A 20,101-nucleotide genomic window follows, 5' to 3' on the forward strand; every position below is an offset into this window, starting at 1 on the left:
AGCGCAAAAGCAAAGATCTCACTGACTGCTCAGTTACATCCATGTAATATTAGTAATATTCAAATAAGTGTACTTGTTCTTGGTGTGTGTGACGTGGATACATATATATATATATAAGCAACCAATGTATTATGATCAGGGTCCATTGGTATCTCTTCAGCAAGTGCGAATCAGGTCCCAACACATATGTTTTGTCATGTATCACGCGCTATACAGTCGAATCTCGCTTTTTCTAAAATGCTGTAATGATAAACGAATTTCTGGATATCTGAATACCTTGTTAACTGACCAGAAGTCCTTCCCCTACCTCAATTCTACCGAGGCATGTGTGAAATGAATGGCAAAAATATGATTTATGAAGGATCGACCAATTACTATTACAATACATTGTGCTGTACAGACCTGCACAGCATGCTGTGACAGCGCACTGCATTATTGAAACGGCTGAAGAAATGCATATGTAGCCTAGTTTAGACAATGCACTTGTTTTGTGTACAGATGTGACGGCGAGGTTAGGGCAACCTGACACACATGAGCATTAAAAGCCATGTTTAGCTGTACTAGTTGACTGCCAAGGTTGAACTCATTCATGTGTGAAATATGTTGTCGAGGCATCTGTACATCTTTTTTGTCGAATTGCATTTATTATTAAAGTACATCAAGATGAGGCATCATATGCATCCATAAATATTTGTTGAGCACGAAACCATGAAGTGTAGCCCGGATATTTCCTCGAAACTATGGGCGGTCATGTAGCTTCAATATCTTAATAAGTTATATCACTGAACATTGGTCAAGGTGTATTCAGTAAACAAAGATCTGAGGGGTGAGTTTGTGACTTTCTAATCTAATTGGGAATCATGCAGTTGTTAGGATAACGGATACTAACGAACTAGCACTTGTTTGGCAGGTAGGTTTTGTTAAGATTTGTTATCTTGTTCTCTCACGACCCTCTACTTCCTTAATCACAATTTAAATCCTTCATAGACTTTCGGGCTTAACACTGTGGCAAGTTTAGACCCCCTGTTTCTGTATTTACTTGAGCTCATTTCCCTTAATGTTTACATCATCTCATAAGACATCAATGATATCAAAGCTGTCTGACATGTTTCTTATGAACAGTTTATGAAGCTACACAATGCCCAAGTGACTTAAGCACAAACATACGAGCTATCCATTTGATCGACATTTGTATGTGATTTTTGGGGAGAGGAGGCGCTAACTCCTTCTTAAAAATAGAGATCATATTAGATTACTAATGAGATGGTGATAAGGCTCAGGTTATGAAACAATCTGAACTCACAGTCTTTAATTACTACACAATACACTGCCTGGGACCCCAGCTTCAAAGTGCGCAAAGATTGTTTGTGAATGAGATAAGCTATATTGTTAGATTTAGTTCTCAGGTTATTAGTTCTTGAAAAGCATGACGTAGCAGACGCCTAATGTACTCAATATATGCTATTTCAGTATCCAAGTATCTTCAGGCGACATTTCCCAGACAGTGGAAAATATTCATCCTTATTCCAACACAATATTTACACTATTAAAATGAGGAAAAGAGACAAACGATTTCCGTGATGAGTGAAGCACTGTGTGTGTGTGTGTGTGTGTGTGTGTGTGTGTGTGTGTGTGTGTGTGTGTGTGTGTGTGTGTGTGTGTGTGTGTGTGTGTGTGTGTGTGTGTGTGTGTTCCTGTGTGTAGTATATTAGATACACTACAAAAAAAACCAGAACAAGTATGTGTGTAGACTTTATGGTCAAATGCACAGAGCGGATTAGCAGTCGGGGGTGATTGCATTGGCGGTGACTTCTTTACTGTAATCACTTGAAAGTATTGAGATCGATTTGTGCTGAGCTCAGATTGGTTTGTACGGGATGCCGCGAAGTGATTTGTAACATGCTCTAGTCCTACCATTTACTTCTCGTCTGACTCCACACCGATGACACCGATGAAGACTGACGACCATCATGAAGCAAGCACATGACTATACCACCGACTGCCAACAGAGGTGGCCGTTCAGTGAATTTGCCCTAACATTTCAAAGACTTTACTGTGTAGAGTATAGTTTGTGCTCGAGTTCAACAATTATATGCTGAATCCCTCAGTTATTCTATTATGTTAATGTGAGTAAATGTTTACAGACCAGGAAGGTCATGGACACTAACTTGATTCACTTACAGTTATAAAGCCCTCATAATTTAGTAGCTTTATTCTGAATGCTACCCTAAATGTTTCTTCAATTTAAAGTAAACTGACTTCGATGCCAGAAAAGTTGTAACATAGTATCTTTGAGTGTGTACCAAAGTATCCTATGGACTCACGGACTTCTTAAAGAAGAATGGATGTTGCAATATCCTGTAATGACTGGTCCCTATCACTCTTACTGCCTAGCACAATAACTGATCCCCGCACATTTGGGCTTGTAAAAATGATGGCTACCGAGTAAACTAGCGAAGGCATCACGTATTACTTGATATTGAAACACAGACAACCCTCTTACACTTATAGAGATCACTGATCCGTTCAAAACTTGATTATGGCTCCATCTTCTATGGTGGAGCATGTAAAAGTAATTTACAAAAAAAACTAGGTACGAACCATCATCAATGCCTGGGGTTTGATTTGGAGCCTTTCTGACATCTCCCATTCATGGTCTGTACGTGGAGGCGGATGAGTCATCCCTTAAACAACGCCGTCTGAAATTATCCTCACAAAACATCACCAAATTAGATTCTAATCAGTCAAATCCAGCTTTTAATACAGTATCAAATCCTTTTTACGAAGATATTTACGATAAGAAAAAATATCTATTCCACCCCTTGGAATAACAAACAAATATGCAATTTCTGCTGCTAAAAATAACCTTCAAGATATAGCTCCCTTCCAACTTTTGACATCGCCTACTTGGCAAATGATGAGGCTAAATGTCGACCTGACATTAACTAAACTTAAGAAATCTGACACAAACTTTCTAGTCTATAAACAAGAATGCAATTAATTAAGAAACCCGTTTGATAAGTTGTATCAGAAACTACTGAATGATAGTTTGCATGCTTATCTAAGAGATGCTTGTCAAAATCGGTCCCCTCATTTATTGTTTTCCAAAGTTATGGCGACCCGTGAAGATCCGGAGTTAGAATATTGCTGCGTGCGGCGTTAAACAGCAAGACAAGCAAGCAAGCAGATGTATAGCCCTTCTTTCTTGCTTTCCATCTGAGTGTATACTGCATGACACTACTGAAGTTTCATGAATGAAAGTTTGCATGCTTAGCTATGAGATACTGTCAAGACGAATCCGAAACTTGGTCTTGTCAATTATGTTTTCATAGAGTTTTGGCCCTACTTCCGTGTTTTCCAACTTTGTGCAGACTACGTGACATGGGGACAGATTTTCTTAGAAACTATTGAAGTTTGCATCTTATCTCAGAGGTACTAGTCAAGTCAAGTTATGTCCCTTCTTCCGTGTTTTCCAACTTTGAAAATCCGGGGTAGAATAGGTCTTCAGCAATCCATGCTTGCGGCAAAGGGCGACAATGCTTGTCGTAAGATCGGGTGGTCAGGCTCGCTGACTTGCTCGATGCTCATGATGCCAATCACTGGATTTTCTGGCCCAGACTCCATTATTTACAGAGCGCCGTCATATAGCTGGAATAGTGCGTTCAATAACAAACAATCAAATGCTATTATAATTAGCTACAAATAAATTGTGATTGCTTTTGGAGGATACATGCAGTTTGAATGGTATTTTTCTAATTATTCTATTATGTTGTGTTGTTAGTCACTCGTTCTAATAGTACTTAAACTGTGATTATGTTTACATTTAAACCCACACGTAACGCTATCAACTGACAAACCTTGAAATCGAAACTGACACAACATTCCCACACATATTAAAATATGTTCATTGTTGGTTATTTCTTTGTACAATACGGATGTTTAACAGCCTACTCAAGTAAACAACATTTTAGACACGTTTTAGAGATGCATATGCGCAGCATTGTGAACAATGTAGGTGTGTCTGTCTTCTAAACCGAATAAAATGTTATGGGCAAATTAGTCGGATTTTTAAAGAAAAATAATCTGCAATGGGAAAAAAACTGGACACCACCTCTTACGTCGGTTCCTTTTGATCATGCACAGGCGTCATCTAGGCTATTATCAATCACCAACCCGAGCGTGCCATTATGACGTTAAAAGTGAATTAAAAGAGTTATCTAGGTTGTTATTAGCAAACACGCTCGGCGTGCCATTTTGCCATAAAGAGGCAATCATACAGATGAATCACTTTACATATAATACAAACGAAAGAAAGATTATGTTCGTAGAGCCACCTGCTACCTGCAAATTTGCGCTTTACGTCATATACTGGGTCATTTTTATGTTCGACATTTCCTTATTATTTCCAAAACTGTATTTCATTTTGTTGATCAGTGTGACCATGCGCCCTTATACTATCAATAAAAGTAACAATTGCGCTTACGAATTGCGCAGCTCAGGTCGCGAACTAGTCTAGAATTCTGCTGTATCATCCAGGTACTTACGGGGAAAACAGAATAATCAAGGCAACAACCAGTCCCTGGGAATTGCTATATATCAGCGCCCCTTTAAGAGTCAGTGAAAATGGGTTGTACAGCATTGTTACATAAGTGGGACTGATAAATATTTACTGGATATCTATACGTATTGGGCACGTTTTGGGCTGCGAAACTGACCTTAATATGTACATTTCCAGGCATACAAATTACGAAAAATATGTATTTCAAAATGAATTTGTGGCTATTTGCTTTTGAAAATATATCAGCAGTTGGTTAAACTGAAAACACAAAAGGCCTACAGGAATAGGATGTAATAATACGGATTGCTGCGCCAAACTCAATCGTCTTCCAACCTTCAGGTAACGTTGAAAATATATTATGTATATCTCCAAATCAACCTGACCAGAATTCAATGGGTTTATTACAAAACAAAATCTTTTTCATAACCAAGAGAAACTTGTTTTGAATAATATCAGATGATCGATATCCCCGAAGCGTTGGTTAAATTTCTTGGTCAAATTCAAGTGTATTGATTTCAGCAATCCCTGCAGAAATTCCGATTTTTAGCATAATGTAACAGATCAGCAAGAAGCGGAGCACGGATGTCCCCATGCCTACATATTATAACCCCAAATTCCACATATAGGCGTTATCTACGAGAAAGTCCAGACTATCACATAATGTTCTTTTATAGTAAAATTCAGAAGCCATTTGGTTTAGTTTTTGACAAATTGTCCTAAATCCTGTTGTGTATTCAGGAATGAGAGAGTGAGATTAGGTCTGTGCTTCTGTGATTAGTTTACCTGTAAATGGACTATTGGAGGAAAGATATTGACCATATTTAAAGTTAGGATCTGAATAAGGAAATTGGGCGAAATCATCACACATACAATGTGTCAACTCCACCGGCCTAATAGTCCCAAAGGAGACATAAAAATACCGTAACCTTAGAAGAACTAGGGTTTTGAAAAGCTTGTCAAAGGTTAAAAAATCAAAATATAACAACAACCTTATTGTTCTGCATACAGACTTGCGGCATATCAATACAGCCGGCAAGGCAGCCAGATTTAATGGCATCGGGTGGGAATTACGTGAATATTCTTTCGAGACACTCATCACACAGAGTCTGAGCTGCATGGGCCTTGAAGTTTCAGAGGAAATTTGTCTGATGATCAATGTCAAGACTCATGATGAAAACAATACATTCCATAATTTTCTTAAACGAGCCAAGGACTAAGGATATAATCTGAGTGTCAGTGTTGATTCTGTTGATGCTTCTGAGCTGCAGGACGGTACGGAAATGAGTGTTAACCAAGCAAAGTGCCATGTCAAAACGGCACAGGTCGGTTTCTTAAGGGAAGGCTCTCCTAACGACCACTGCATCGAGTTGATGTAAAGTGTGTTGAGAAGATCAGCAATCCTGCAGAGTCCTTCGCATGGATGAAGTCGGCTGGCCTGAAAAGTGAAACAGAAGTTTCCTGCTCAGGACCAGTCACTTCCCACTCGAAACCGTCAATGCGTGATTTTGCATCAAAATGTAATGATGAAATGTAGATTATGTAATGAAATTAATGAGACTGTCCAACACATTGTCAGTGGATGCCAAGCTTTGGCACAAATACAGTAGCTTAAGCGACATGATGATTAAGCTCGATCATTTTATTACCGTCTTCGCAAAGCTTGTAGTTTTGACACAGCTGTTCCATCCATGGTATGACCCGGAATATGTAGAGGACATCATGGCAAATGATTAATATAAGATTCAGCCTCAGACGCATCCAGGCCTTTTTGGTAAAGTGTGAGGCGGGAACGAAACCCTAAAAATTCAAACTGCTGAACGCGGTTACCCAGCCAACTACTCTCCGAGACCGACGTTGCTTATTTTCACTTTTGTAACCTGTGTGTATAAGTTTACGATATACGGAAAACCGGGCAACGGGGCGACAGACAACGTTCCACTAACAGTATGGTGAGCTTACAATATATATCATGTACGTACTTAATTATAGCAAAATGAAGTCGTTTAAATAGTGACATCTGATTGTTCCACTTATGGACAGGAGGATTTTGTTGTACAGCTTACACATTGTTGTGGTTACTTGATAGTACGTGTGCATTTTAACCATTGATCTATAACTTACAATAATTTGTTTGTTTTTCCATTGATATTAACATTTCATAAAACTTTCATCTCAGTTAAAATAATCACGAATTTCATCACAAACAGTATCGATGTATTTGTGTACCTATAAGTATCTTTTAATAGAAGATTAAGTGGACCTCACAAACGACGGTTTTTAGTGTGACCCAGTGCATCTCTCACACATCTGTAGTCAGTGTGACCCAGTGCATCTCTCACACATCTGTAGTCAGTGTGACCCAGTGGAGCTCACAAACAATAGGTGAGTCAGTGTGACCCTGTGCATCTCACACACAATAGCAGTCAGTGTGACCCAGTGCATCTCACACAACAGTAGCCAGTGTGTCCCAGTGGACCTCACAAACAAAGTAGCCAGTGTGCCCCAGTGGAGATCACAAACAACTTTAGTCAGTGTGGCCTAGTGGAGCTCACAAACAATAGTAGTCAGTGTGGCCAAATGGACCTCACAAAAACAGAAGTCAATGTGGCCCAGTGGACCCGCAATGCCCAGTGGTCAGTGCGACCAAATTGATGAATGTATTGTTCAGAGGTTTTATTAAATTTGCTGACGTCTTCGACCTGCGTCACTTCAGAATTTTCTCCTGGGTAATCTGACTAACCGTCAATCAGCACATGATCTGTTGAGATCAACGTTAACGTTAAACCTCAACTCAATAAGTTCTTACATTTTAGCCCAATGTAGTCCTATGTGAAACGAACCTTTCTCTCCATATTGTAAACGTGAGTTCTGACACTTGATTATAATTAAATGGTATTGAAAAGAACGAATGTGATAATTTAAGATTATAAACAGAAACTATGTTTATCATGAAACTCAAAACATGCGGCAATTGGTACTGAAATAATGATGATTTCAACTTTCCAATATTCCATTTTTTTCAAAAGCACCAGCAGATCCAGCCTTCGGTGTCTACTTCTGACAACTTACAGACATATAATCGAGAAAGCTCTTTTTATTAAGATTTCGAAGCTCTAGCGCAAAGAAGTTTTATCAGGGTTATAACATTCAAGATAAACTTTCAGTATTCATGGTATTCAAAACTGTACCCTCGGGGAATAGATTTTTTTTCAAATTGGCTTGACTTTGCATGTGTTTGTGACAGATGCCACTACAGGGACCGGATACGCTCAGCTTTTGGCGAAAACCTGATATCACTATTTGATAGTGATTCATAAAAACATGCCAATGATATAATTATACTCGTACAATGGACTCTTCCCTCATCCGAAATTTTTAATGATCAGTAAAGGGTTTGGTCGATTTTATTTAACATTTTATCGTAGCACACATGAACATGAAACATATCGTGAGATGCTGTTGCACAACACATCTTTAATTCTCCAGTCTCCTGAACGTTTCCCACCGAGGACATCTATATTTTATCAGTGACGTTAGTTCATGGTGTTTAATGGGTGTATTTAAAGGTACCTAAAATAGAATGAGATGACTCAGATTGGTGGTTGGGTGAGGATTGGATATACGGCACAGGACACACCTCTCGACAGTAGCCAATGACAGGTCGTATTAAATTAAAGAACACACAAATGACATTAACCCGACCCGAAACATGAATTGGGGAGTGGCCTCTCCAGTAGTATATGTATAGAACACGACTGCAACCTGAATGTATACTCATGCTGACACTTCTAGAAGACGATCAGAAACATAACAGGTAAGTGTATCTGCTAAGATTGGAACCAAGGTATATCGATGTCAACTGCTCCATTGTGCATTGGGTATTTATGTATCAACAAGAAGGGGTTGACTTCCACGAAGCTTGGTTCTCGTGTATACCACATTCAAAACTGCTAATCAAATATTCCTTCAGATATGTTAACTTCAGGTTGTGTATCATTTGAATGATGTCTTTGGTTGCTGTTGTCTACATTGCACGTGTATTGATTATGTACACGCAAATAGACATTTGAACACCAGCATTTATACAGCATATTCCAAATGCACAGACACAATGTTTATGCTTTTACAAAATAAGAAGAGAAGTTTACGCCCAATGGAGTCCGTTTCGATAGATAATCGAGGCAGATTATTCTATGGCGTTAAGTTTTCTATTTCTAAAAATGACGTAACATATAAAGACCTTTTATTATTTAGGCGGCTGTTTAATTTTCATTAAAATATGTAATGCTACTCTTCGTGTTTGGATAGAAGGGAATCTCAGATAAAAACATATCTTAGATCATGTATTTATCTGCGCCTATTGGCTTTAACCATGTGACATCTACAATTTATCTAATTTCTGTTGAATCTATATATAACACTAAACTCGAACCCGTGTAATACCAATTTTATGAAACGCGTGTATAGGTCTGGTATCTGACGAGCGAAAGCCACAACTATTCACGAGTTTCATAAAATTGGTTTTACACGGGAGCGAGTTTAGTATTTTATTTATCACTTGCCATTTATAACTTTTTTAGAATTATACTGTCGCGTGTGAATAGGCTGACACCTACACGATCCGAATATGCATAAGCTCCACTCCGTGATCTATCATCTCCACACGCCATGTCGTTGAATAAGCCAAGGGATGTTGAGAGCTTTCAATATTTGTTCGTGAAACATGTTCCAACAGTACATAAGCACGCGTTTTAGTATTACACAATTCGATTTGCGTTCCTTTGGCACGCCAGAAACTTATGATTGTGGATTTGAATCCCGGTTCGCCCCGGTTTGTCAGCACCATACCTGTGCTTGTGGGTGTCAATATGGTGGTAAACGTCTGACCTGCAAAACTACGGACTTTCCTCCCACATTAAGCAGACGCGCCGTGATATAACTGGAATACTGTTGACATGTGCAACTATGAATATGTCATACTATGTTTAAACTTTTATTTTAATACAGCAGGCATTAATCGTTTGAACTAAATGTTATCTTAATAAAGTATTTATCAAGTTACATGCAAAGTGAATAGAAAATAATATTGATCTGTCTTAGCTTAACTTGAACTTTCAAGGCAAATGATACTCCCTGCACGCACACGCAGGCGACTTACACTGTACGAGGCAATCTGACTTCAAGCTGATGGATCACCTGTACTAGTCACTATTAACTCAGCCATATATAATGTTTATCGACATAGTGACATACAACATAGCGGTAATTATTGCAAACTTTGCTTTTAAATGTATCAGGGATAAAAGGTACGAACATGCCATCCTCTATCAATTAGCTTACTCGTGTCAAGTCATGCACTCTCTCCAAACTTATTTTTTTCTTAAATGTGCAACGAAGGAGGCTGGTGAATTGTGTGTCATATCGTAATGCCTGCACATTTTTTTGTCAGCAGTATAAACGTGCAAACTGTATCAATATTATTCACTCTTTATATAGACACCATCACAACGCGATGTCAAGACTACTGCAGCTTTTAGGAATCATTGGAATTGCTTTTGTACAAGTACAATCCACGCCAGGTAATTCCTACATATTCTCACACATGAATCAAATAATGCACTGAACAATACGAATATCTGAGAAATTATATTATATCAGTGTAACTTCGGACTTCAAAGGTTTACGCATTGGGTGTATTCGATACGTTCTCAGAGGGAACTCACTACATCCACTTCCGAAAACGGGCAAAATAATAACAAAGACGACCTTATGTTAATTTGATTATCAGTAATCGCTATAAGATTAACTGTAGGTTAACGTTATATATAACTGCAATGAAACATGGCATTTAAGCAATTCTGATGAAGAGACGACCTTTATGGGCAACATTTTTACCTTTGTTACGCTCTCATGCAATTAACATTATGGTATTTTCTGGCAATGTGCTTCACCAACATGAGGTGGCGCAAGGATGAGACTTTTGTGAATTCTCTGTGCATAGTTGCATCACTAGGTAACCAGGATATGTAGATTCATCGCGAATATGACCCTTGGTCTTCAGGTCAAACGCTTTAATTAACGAATGTGATTTATGGCCTGCGTTACATATTACTTTCCTCTCCCATCATCTGAACGCTACCATTTGGGTAAAAATGAATAATAAATAATCATTGCATGATTCTAATAATTTCAGAATTCAACTGCTTACGGACGAGTGATGGTTGTGGAGCTGACGGCAGCTGTGCCCCCACCGGAGACTGCACGTGTACAGGTACAAAGGGCAACTATAACTGTGGAACAGGTAGGTGTTTTTAAACGTTCTCTGAAATCATCAACGGAATAAAGTTTGTGTCTTTGTTGTTTAACGCAACACACAGCCATATTCCAGCAATATGACGCCCGTCTGTAAATAATCGAGTGATTGACATTATGAGAACCGATCCACGCAACTGGGATACTATGATATGCATCAAACAAGGCTGACCACCCGATCCAATTAGTCTCAATATTAGAAACGTTTTCTTTCAGATACTACACCCGTTGGCACTGCTTGTGCTTGTGAAAACACCGGGTCTATATGCCTACCAGATGAGACCACATGTGTTTGCTCAGAGAAATTCTACGGACCCAAATGCCAGTACAAAACATGTAAGTACATCTTCCGCTTATGTATTTCCCATTTGAGAAGGAAACATCTTTACTAGTTAACCTATACTGTATGTTGTTAAAGGAACATTGGATGATCATGACAGTGATATCGATGTTGTCACATCCCAATTTGCCCTTTTCCACCACAGAACAAGAACAACCTTTACTATATACGTATTTTCAAAAAGGTCATTGTTACAAGTCTTAACATGTATGTGTTAAGGCCAAATGATAATTCATCTTTACCTTTATATTAAGTTATACAAGTGCACCTTCTGCTTAGGAATATGTTTCGCGAACACCTGTTGTCGTCACTGATTGACAGTGATCCGTTCATATAATGTTCAACGCTCTTTTGTCTTTTACGCCCAATTGAATCTGTTTCTGTGAATAACAGAGACTAGTTATTCTCTGGCGTGAAATAGAGTGTGGGAGGTGTTTACGTTCCTTTCTTTATGTACGATATCTCCTTAATATATGGAAAGGAGATAAGATAATATCTGAGGCTTCAATTTCATGCACGATAAATTAACGACAATAGGCTTCACAACATGAATATTCCAAGGTAGAATATAGCAGCAAAACCAGGTGAAAATAATTTTAGATTAGGAATTATGTGGTCACAGAGTCCAAAAGGATTTAACCAGGTCACCGCCATGGGAGACACTCCTCTGTTCCAAACGCGAAGATGCTGACCCATGTTTACACGAGAAGCCACAACTGTTGATTCAATTACACTCTATAGCATGCATATAGTCAGTGTCGTTGAGTCTTCCTGACGCTTTGATCAGTATTTAATTCATACAAAGACTTGACAGCTTAATATGGCAGGAAAGACGCGGGTCGTTGTGATAAAGTGATGTTGTTCACAAATGACATGTCACACCCACAACTAATACGCTAACGCATTCCTTTTATGTGGAATTGCAGTGGATGTGAGTTGCTCGAGTGCTGGGAACCACGTCCTGAACGTCATTGTACCGGGTACCCCAAAGTGTTATTTGAAGGGCTTTGAGAACACCTGCAGCTTTACCACAACTCGACCCGCCGCAGCACCGACGGGCTGGACGGGAAACTTTCTGGAAGTATCCCAGACCTGTGGATCGCCGACAGCAACTATGGTTTGGAACAACTGTTCTAGTAATTAAGCTAACATAAAAAAGTAAGATTCATCGAAATGAATGACAATGTCATGAAGTAATGCAATGACATCTGAATAAATTATTATTATGTTTCTCAATAAACAAAGGGTTTTATTGTATGTAATGTTAAATTACAGGATATGAATGGAATATCCACTGAGTGCTTTATAGTGATTTGCCAGTATGAAGCCTCGTATCTCACAGGGCTCGATTTTGAGGCCACCTTCTGCTGTGGTGATACGCAGAAGACGGTTACAACCGCAGACTTGAGCGTGTCAGAAAAGTAAGTATAATTTCGAGTCCTTGTCGTATTAACATACTTGAAAGGTAAAACCCTCCTGGTCACCAGTTACAAATCAGTCACGATCGCACCCTGGGACGGAGTTGGCTCGCAACTATTATCTAAAAATAGTTAAGAGTCTAAATGGCCAGATACAAGGGTATCAATTGGATCCTGTAGTTTCTTATTTTTACAAGTATGGGCGAGTGAGTGAATCTATTCGCGACAATTCTGACAAGTGTGCTTATGGTTACAAGTTACTAGGAATTCATACTTATAACATGTTATGATATATGCATGTTGAGTGTAAACCAATTGCTTCGGTTTTGCTGCCCAAATGGCTTCCTGTCCTTGTCGCGAAAACAGTGTTGTATAATGTTCACTCACAAAATGAGACATTTTCACACTTATACATTCCATGCTAGCAATAAATAGGTTAAGTACAAACACATTCACATACTGAACCGCAAAAGAAACGGTTTAAATCGGGACTGAGGGCAGGCCACTGCATGGTTCTGATGCCATTTTGCTGGAAGAAGTCTCCTGTTGCTATCGGAGTGTGGGCACGGGCGTTAACATGCTGAAACTCGTGGTTGCGGCAACGTGCCAAATGCGGCATGGCGTGTGGTCTCAATACTTGATCAATGTACCGAGCTGCTGTGACACTATTGCCTGTCCCTGGGCCGATGTTCTGGATGAGGCGGTTGATGAAGGCCGTAGGCACTTGAGTCCACACTCTGAGGAACGCCTGAGGCAGTTCAGCTGCAGTTGTAGGCCTTGGTCGGACGTCATTCAGCCGTCTTTGAATCTCGCCCCACAGGTGCTCAATGGGATTTAAATCGGGACTGAGGGCAGGCCGCCGCATGGTTCTTGTGCCATTCTGCTGGAGGAAGTCTCACGTTGCTCTCGCAGTTTGGGCACCGGCGTTGTCATGCTAAAACTCGTGGTTGCGGCGACGTGCCAAATGAGGTATAGCGTGTGGTTTTGGCGTGTGACTTGATTAATGTACCGAGCTGCAGTGACACCATTCCCTCTCCCTGGACCGATGTTCTGGAAGACCACAGGGCCGACCGTCTGTGCAAGACCAATTCCATCCCACACCATGATGCTCGGACCACCCCACGAGTCTCTCTCAACAACACAAGCATCTGAATAACGTTCCCCACGGCGTCGCCAGACTCTCCCCTCTGTCATCTACTGTTGAGCTACAGTAACGGCTCTCGTCTGAGAAGACGACTCCTCTCCACTGCTCGTGTCGCCAATGCTGGTGCTGTGTTGCCCACTGAAGACGGTTCCGGCGATGACGTGGTGTCAGAATGGGTCCTCGGTGTAGCCTGTGACAGTGGGGGTGTCTGCTCGTCAATCGTCAACGCACGGTGTCCGCACTGATGTGTCGCTGGTGTGTCCGCATGGTCTGTCGAGCAGTTTCCGCAGCAATAACAAAGCGATCTGTCCAGCCTGCAATCGTCCAAGGACTTGGTGTCGCTGATTTCTTGTCAACCTTGGCATGTTGTAGCAATTCAATAACGAATGAATGTTATCCGATCAGGGTGGATTTTTATAGGGCAAGAAATGGGGGAACGCATGTGTATTTCAATTTGCGTGGAACTCACCTGCAACGGGTTACCATGGCCATTGCCGTGATGCGTTTGGGCGATCGGTTTTATTGTCATCTGCTTTGTTTTTTTATCATCAAATTTCATTTTTCTGGACAAGGTAATGTTAAATTTTAGAAACTTTGAGAAAAATTACCCAGATATTTTTTCATGCAAAGATACTTAAGGTGACGTTTCCTTTGCGGTTCAGTATATTATTTTCGGTTATCCACAAAGTCGTTTGCCCCTTGTGACCATCCGGGTTAGAACTGATGTCAAGCAGCCGATGTCAGTCGCAAGAAGGCGACTGACGTGATGGGATTTCCAGACTCGCTTCCTTGGGTGACGATGTCATCCAAATATTTACAGACCATGGTCATATACCTGGAATATAGCTGAGTGCGGCATTAAACAACAAACGAACAAAACAAAGTCTTTTGAAAGTCTTCCCTCGGCAGAAGGCATTGAGTACTTGAAGCTGCATTCATCAATGTACCCATTTAGAAGTTTACTGCATGAGCATCGATGTACGCAGTTGTGCCAGGTCGCTCATGTAAACACCTTACCCTAATAAATCGGCTTTCACGTCAAGGTTTGGTCACTGGAAACCTGACTTGACTCGGTATGAACACGGGCACGCAAGAAAGGTAATAACATATGTGAATGGTAATATAGTAGGACATTTGTTTGTAAGAGATAATTACTCGTTATGTTAGAAATTTGCATTCAATATTTCCTAAAATGTACTGATTTCAGTGGACTGACTCGAACAAAAGTTGTTGCTGACCCTGCAGGGAATGTTGTTACGATGGTGATGAAGGACAGTTCTGAAGCACTAATAACCAGTGGGTCCGCAGTTGATATCGGTTCGACGGTTAAGCTGGAATTCACACTTGATACTACCTCTGGTATATATTTTTTTATTACATTCCAGTTTTAGCAGACACATTTTCATGCATCATTGAGACAATATCGTTTATTTAACTTTCTGCTCAGCCTTTGAGTAACGGAGATATATCTATGTGTCAGGAGTTATCTATATGTACAATACCAGGCTCAAATGAAGTGTATTCATTTTGTAACTTTATGAACATATGTGGAACTAACCTTTGTGTGAGGTTTTATTACATTATCATCTGAGGAATCTACCATCTGACATGATATGGTTAGGTACATCTAAAACACATTGACTAATTCCATGATTCTAAAATGTTCTACAACAGGTTTTGCTGAAATACGCGTCCTCTCTTGCAAAGCCAAAGATGGCGGATCCGTGGAAGCTGAATTTATTACAAACAGGTATGGTTTTAATCGTCAGTATCAAAACATATTAATCTTTACTGTCGACAGTTTCCATTACTGAAAACTGAACTAAAACTTGAATTTTTTAACTGCAGTTGTCCCGCAAAGACATTTGTTCGAGACACCTCGCGAATGAATGGCAGTCAAATAATAATTGAAACAGCAGCTATCAAGTTCACATCAGGTGTCACCGTCACTTACGAGTGTACAGTTCTTGTCTGCAGACAAACGGGCGGATGCGCAGCGGTGAGTATACATGTATATATAATGGTAAATTGCCGTTTTTTTTTTTTTTGGGGGGGGGGGGGGTTGTTGATTAATTACGGAAAATGTTCAGAAAAAATAAGTTTACAGATTCCGAGACTGACGTTTCTATGGCGTATTGTTTTAACCAATGTTATCCCGTCGGGATCCTGGGTCAGATGAGGTCCAAAGTCGTGTGAAGCGACTAAAGACGATGGGGTGGTTAAGATGTGTAAACTGGGTCATTGTGTCATACACACCGATAGCGCAAATCTTTGTTCCACACTCGAATATTTATATGCCACCGTGATTCGGACTCCGTGCTGTTGAATATGCGTAAAACAACGGTTACTCACTCCTTCGAAGATAATGTAAAATTAATAATTTGTTTGAAATTGTTGATACATTGTTTGATATTGTTTGGTACATTGTTTGATATTGTTGGTACATTGTTTGGTAGGTTGTTTGGTAGGTTGTTTGGTACATTGTTCCTGTGATCAATACAAGTAAACCATACTGCAGAAATCGTAAGCTCATTAACCCGTGAAGATTCCGTGTAGAATAGGTCTTCAAAACCCATGCTTGCTGTAAAAGGCGACTATGCTTGTCGTAAGAGGCGACTAACGGGATCGGGTGATCAGGCTCGCCGACGAGGTTGATGCATGTCAATGTATTCCGATTGCGTGGATCGATTCTCATGATGTTAATCACTTGAAAAACAAACACGCAAACGTGAGCTCAATAAAGTTAAAACATTTTTCTTTATCATTGCACTGTTTCTTTATTGCGTGATTTCCTCACCATATTTCCAGATAAATACAAGAATACATGACGAGTGTAAAGGGTAAACTACAGATCGAGGGATAACGTTATGTCATATACTCTCTCAAAAAAGAAACGCATATAAGAATTTTAACTACAGATTTCTTTTTATTTTGATACACTGTGGACAAGTTAATAGCAAATGGAATTCGAAGAAATTTTACACAGTAAATGTCAAGGTATCACTGTTTAATGAGACATTGGAAAAAGTCAGTTTATGAATCACACATCGACGTTTGATGGCGCTGAAGTCAGTATGACGACCATTGGCGTTCAGAACTTCGCGACATCGTCTCGGCATAGAACGAATTAGTCTCTGAATCTGATGTTGCTGCAATGTAGCCAATTCTGCCTGTGGTGCATGTGCAAGTTGCTGGAGTGTCTGGGGCTGTGGGTTACGCTGTCGCACCTGTCTGTCCAGGGCATCCCATAGATGTTCTATCGGGTTTAAGTCTGGTGATCTGGAGAGCCAGGGCAGCACATTGATGTTCTCATTCTGGAGGAAGGCCCTCGTGACACGTGTTGTATGAGATCTGGCGTTATCCTGCTGGAATAGCTCCCTCTGGCGGTTGATAATGGGTTGATCGCAGTAGCGTTGCGCTGTCAGGTTGCCTTGGATCAACACCAACTCACTACTTCCAGTGTAGGATATGGCTCCCCACATCATCATGCTGCCCCTGCCGAATCTGTCCACCTGGGGGTCACAGGCGTCGGCAAAACGTTCATGACGTCGTATGTACACCCGCATTCTTCCATCGCGTTGTTCCAACAGAAATCTCGATTCATCGCTGAACCAGATTCGACGCCAATTCACCAAATTCCAGGCCTGAACGTTTGTACACCATTGAACGCGATGACGTCGATGCTGCTGACGCATAACGGGGCCAAAGTAGGGTCTTCTTGCTCTTAAACCTGCCTTTCGTAGTCTGTTCCTGACAGTCTGTGCAGATATCCTTCTCAATCCGGGTATTTGCCTGCGGTAGTGACTTCCACTTCTAGGTCCATCTTCCACCGAGTTCTGCTGCCGATATCTCTCCCAGAGACGAGAAATCGTGCTTTGATGAACATTTATTCGACGGGCAACTGTAAGTTGAAATTGTCCTGCTTCCAGGAGACCTATGGCGATGTGACGATTGGCGCGGCTCAGTCTTGGCATTTTACAGTCTTCACTTGGATATGACGTTTTAAGACAAAAACACCAGAGAAATCATAAACAAAACAAATATTTTTGAAAAGCCCACCCTGTACCAATACATTGCTGCATCAAATTACCATTTTCGTAATACGTTTCTTTTTTGAGAGAGTATATGTTTGTTTATAGGCATTTTGAAGTTGGGGATCTTCCGGTTTCGGGCGTAATCGTCTCTTTTTTTCCCTATCCTCCCGGAAAAACACAAAAATATACGACGCGTGTATCGGTTTAACTACAGATTCACGGCTAACATTTTTATTCTTGTTCATAGGAAATGTGTCCTTATGGAAGTGCAGGTTTCGGGCGTAAGAAGAGAGAAATAGCTCCCTCGTCTAACTCCACTGAACAGAAAACGCTTGTCACATTTATCACAGTCAACGACCCACTTGCAACATCAGCATGGCAAATGGATTAATAGTTCTACCGGTAGAGCAGGACATGCTTACCCTTTTGGCGAAAAACCTGGTGTCATACTTCACAAAGTTTTCACCACTATTTTGTCTTTTACGCCTAATGGAATCGGGACGGCAGATAAGCTAGATAATCGAGACTGATTATTCTCAGGCGTTGACGTTTTATATTATATCGTTTGTTTGTACTTCTTTGTGAACGTAATTCAAAAACAGAAAATTTAATTAAAACCGTATACATTTGCGATAGTAGTCCGAAGGACCCTGAAAATATCGATTTCATTCATTCAATTTATATTCTATACAATAACCTCTTTCCAGTGAAGACCGCTGTTCAAGACGCTGTTGCGCAGACTGGTACCATCAATCTAACAGCCGCAGTGATTGGCTTGGCTGTCGTTGTCCTCGTCCTCCTTGGAGCGTGTCTTCTCCTTGGCCTTCGTCTCATCAACAGGCGGGCACCTGTTACAGACACCAAAGGATAAAATGTTGGACTTTGTTTCTATTTCCAATGACGAATCTAAAGTCATTGTTATATTAATTATTATTAAGTCCTTTGTTATGTTTATGTTGTAGGAAAAATACAACTTTAGCTCCTATATTGTGACAGTTTTATGATTAAGGCCTACGATTCCTCTTGTAAATTCACAGACGAAAACGTCCCGTAAAAACGAAAGTTGAAATGTATGTGTTAAATCACGTCAAAGCTTTTCTAAAAAATTGTAAACAAGATTAGACATTAGAAAAAGTCACACAATTTTTAATTGTCCTATTTTTTAGATATGTCGCAATTAAAGATACATATTTACAGTAGATGAGTTTGTAGATCACATTCAAAGCCAGAAGTTGTTCGCGCAAGATGCAATGGTCATAAACATCTGCATCATTTATCTTTATTACTTAAACGTATTTTACTCTTTTGTGACTGCTATTTTGGTCTATGGATGTACCTGAAATGTTAAATCAGCCGAGGGATTTAATAAATGTTGGAAGCTGTCATTTTGTATTCATCGATACAAATACATGTATGTGGTAGATATTCATAAAAATGGATTTCCCCGGGAATTTAATCAAATAACATGAATCAGTTTCGGCGGAAAATGGAGAGTTGTTATTCTTTGGCATTGACGAATTATTCAAATAATATTTTCATCACTGAAGGGTTTTCATGATGCTTGTGGTAGTGGGCTCGAGTACAACAGAAACGACACACAAGGTTTGGGGAACAAAAGACCACGAAACGATATTGCCCCTGAACACCATGTAACACACTGACCGGATCCATTTTCATGTCCTTATTACGTAATAACCTGCAATTATGCATTTCATTATGTAATACATAATCTTAATTTTTTTAAACTTGATTAGATGTCAGAAAATGTCACACAACTTTTAACAGTCATATAATTTAGATATGTCATAACACAAGATACATTTACAGTCGATGAATTTGTACATCACATTCAAAGCTAAATATTGTTGTATATTTTAATCATTCGTTCTCCTTCCCTGCATAGGTGAATAACATCAGTCATTTATCTTTGTTACTAATTGTAAGACTCTTGTGTGACTTATTATTTTGTGTGTAGAAATACTAGGAATGTTTAATCCGCCGAGGAATTTAATAAAAAGTTGAAAATGTAATTTTGTGTTGTTTTTGGAAAGATATACTATACAAATATATTTACGTGGAAGATGTTCATAAAACCATTCATTGTTCAGGGAATCTCCTTTCATAACATGAATCTGTATAATAAAAAAAGTGGAATAAGTACACTATTGAAGGGTTTTCATAATTCGTTTGGTATTGGGCTGGAGTTCATAACCGACACATAAGGTTTGGGGAACAAAAGACCACCAGGGGTTCATAATTCTCGCAAATACCGTACATATGCCGTATTCAGTGAAT

The 20,101-nt window shown here is 39.8% G+C and overlaps 1 protein-coding gene across 1 annotated transcript; it reads left to right on the plus strand.

Moving 5' to 3' along the window:
- Nucleotides 1–8,284: 8,284 nt before the first annotated feature.
- LOC139463951 (EGF-like domain-containing protein 2) lies at nt 8,285–19,842 on the plus strand. Its single transcript, XM_071245417.1, has 11 exons — nt 8,285–8,372; nt 10,055–10,137; nt 10,752–10,859; nt 11,087–11,206; nt 12,137–12,327; nt 12,486–12,631; nt 14,980–15,131; nt 15,447–15,522; nt 15,621–15,771; nt 18,054–18,178; nt 18,509–19,842. The coding sequence occupies exons 1-11, from the start codon at nt 8,299–8,301 to the stop codon at nt 18,675–18,677; spliced, it is 1,395 nt and encodes a 464-aa protein (XP_071101518.1). The 5' UTR covers nt 8,285–8,298; the 3' UTR covers nt 18,678–19,842.
- The last annotated feature ends 259 nt before the right edge of the window (nt 19,843–20,101 follow it).

This window comes from Haliotis cracherodii, unplaced genomic scaffold (genome assembly GCF_022045235.1).
Source record: "Haliotis cracherodii isolate W230 unplaced genomic scaffold, xgHalCrac1.p SCAF_16, whole genome shotgun sequence".
Classification (NCBI taxonomy): Eukaryota; Metazoa; Mollusca; class Gastropoda; order Lepetellida; family Haliotidae; genus Haliotis; species Haliotis cracherodii.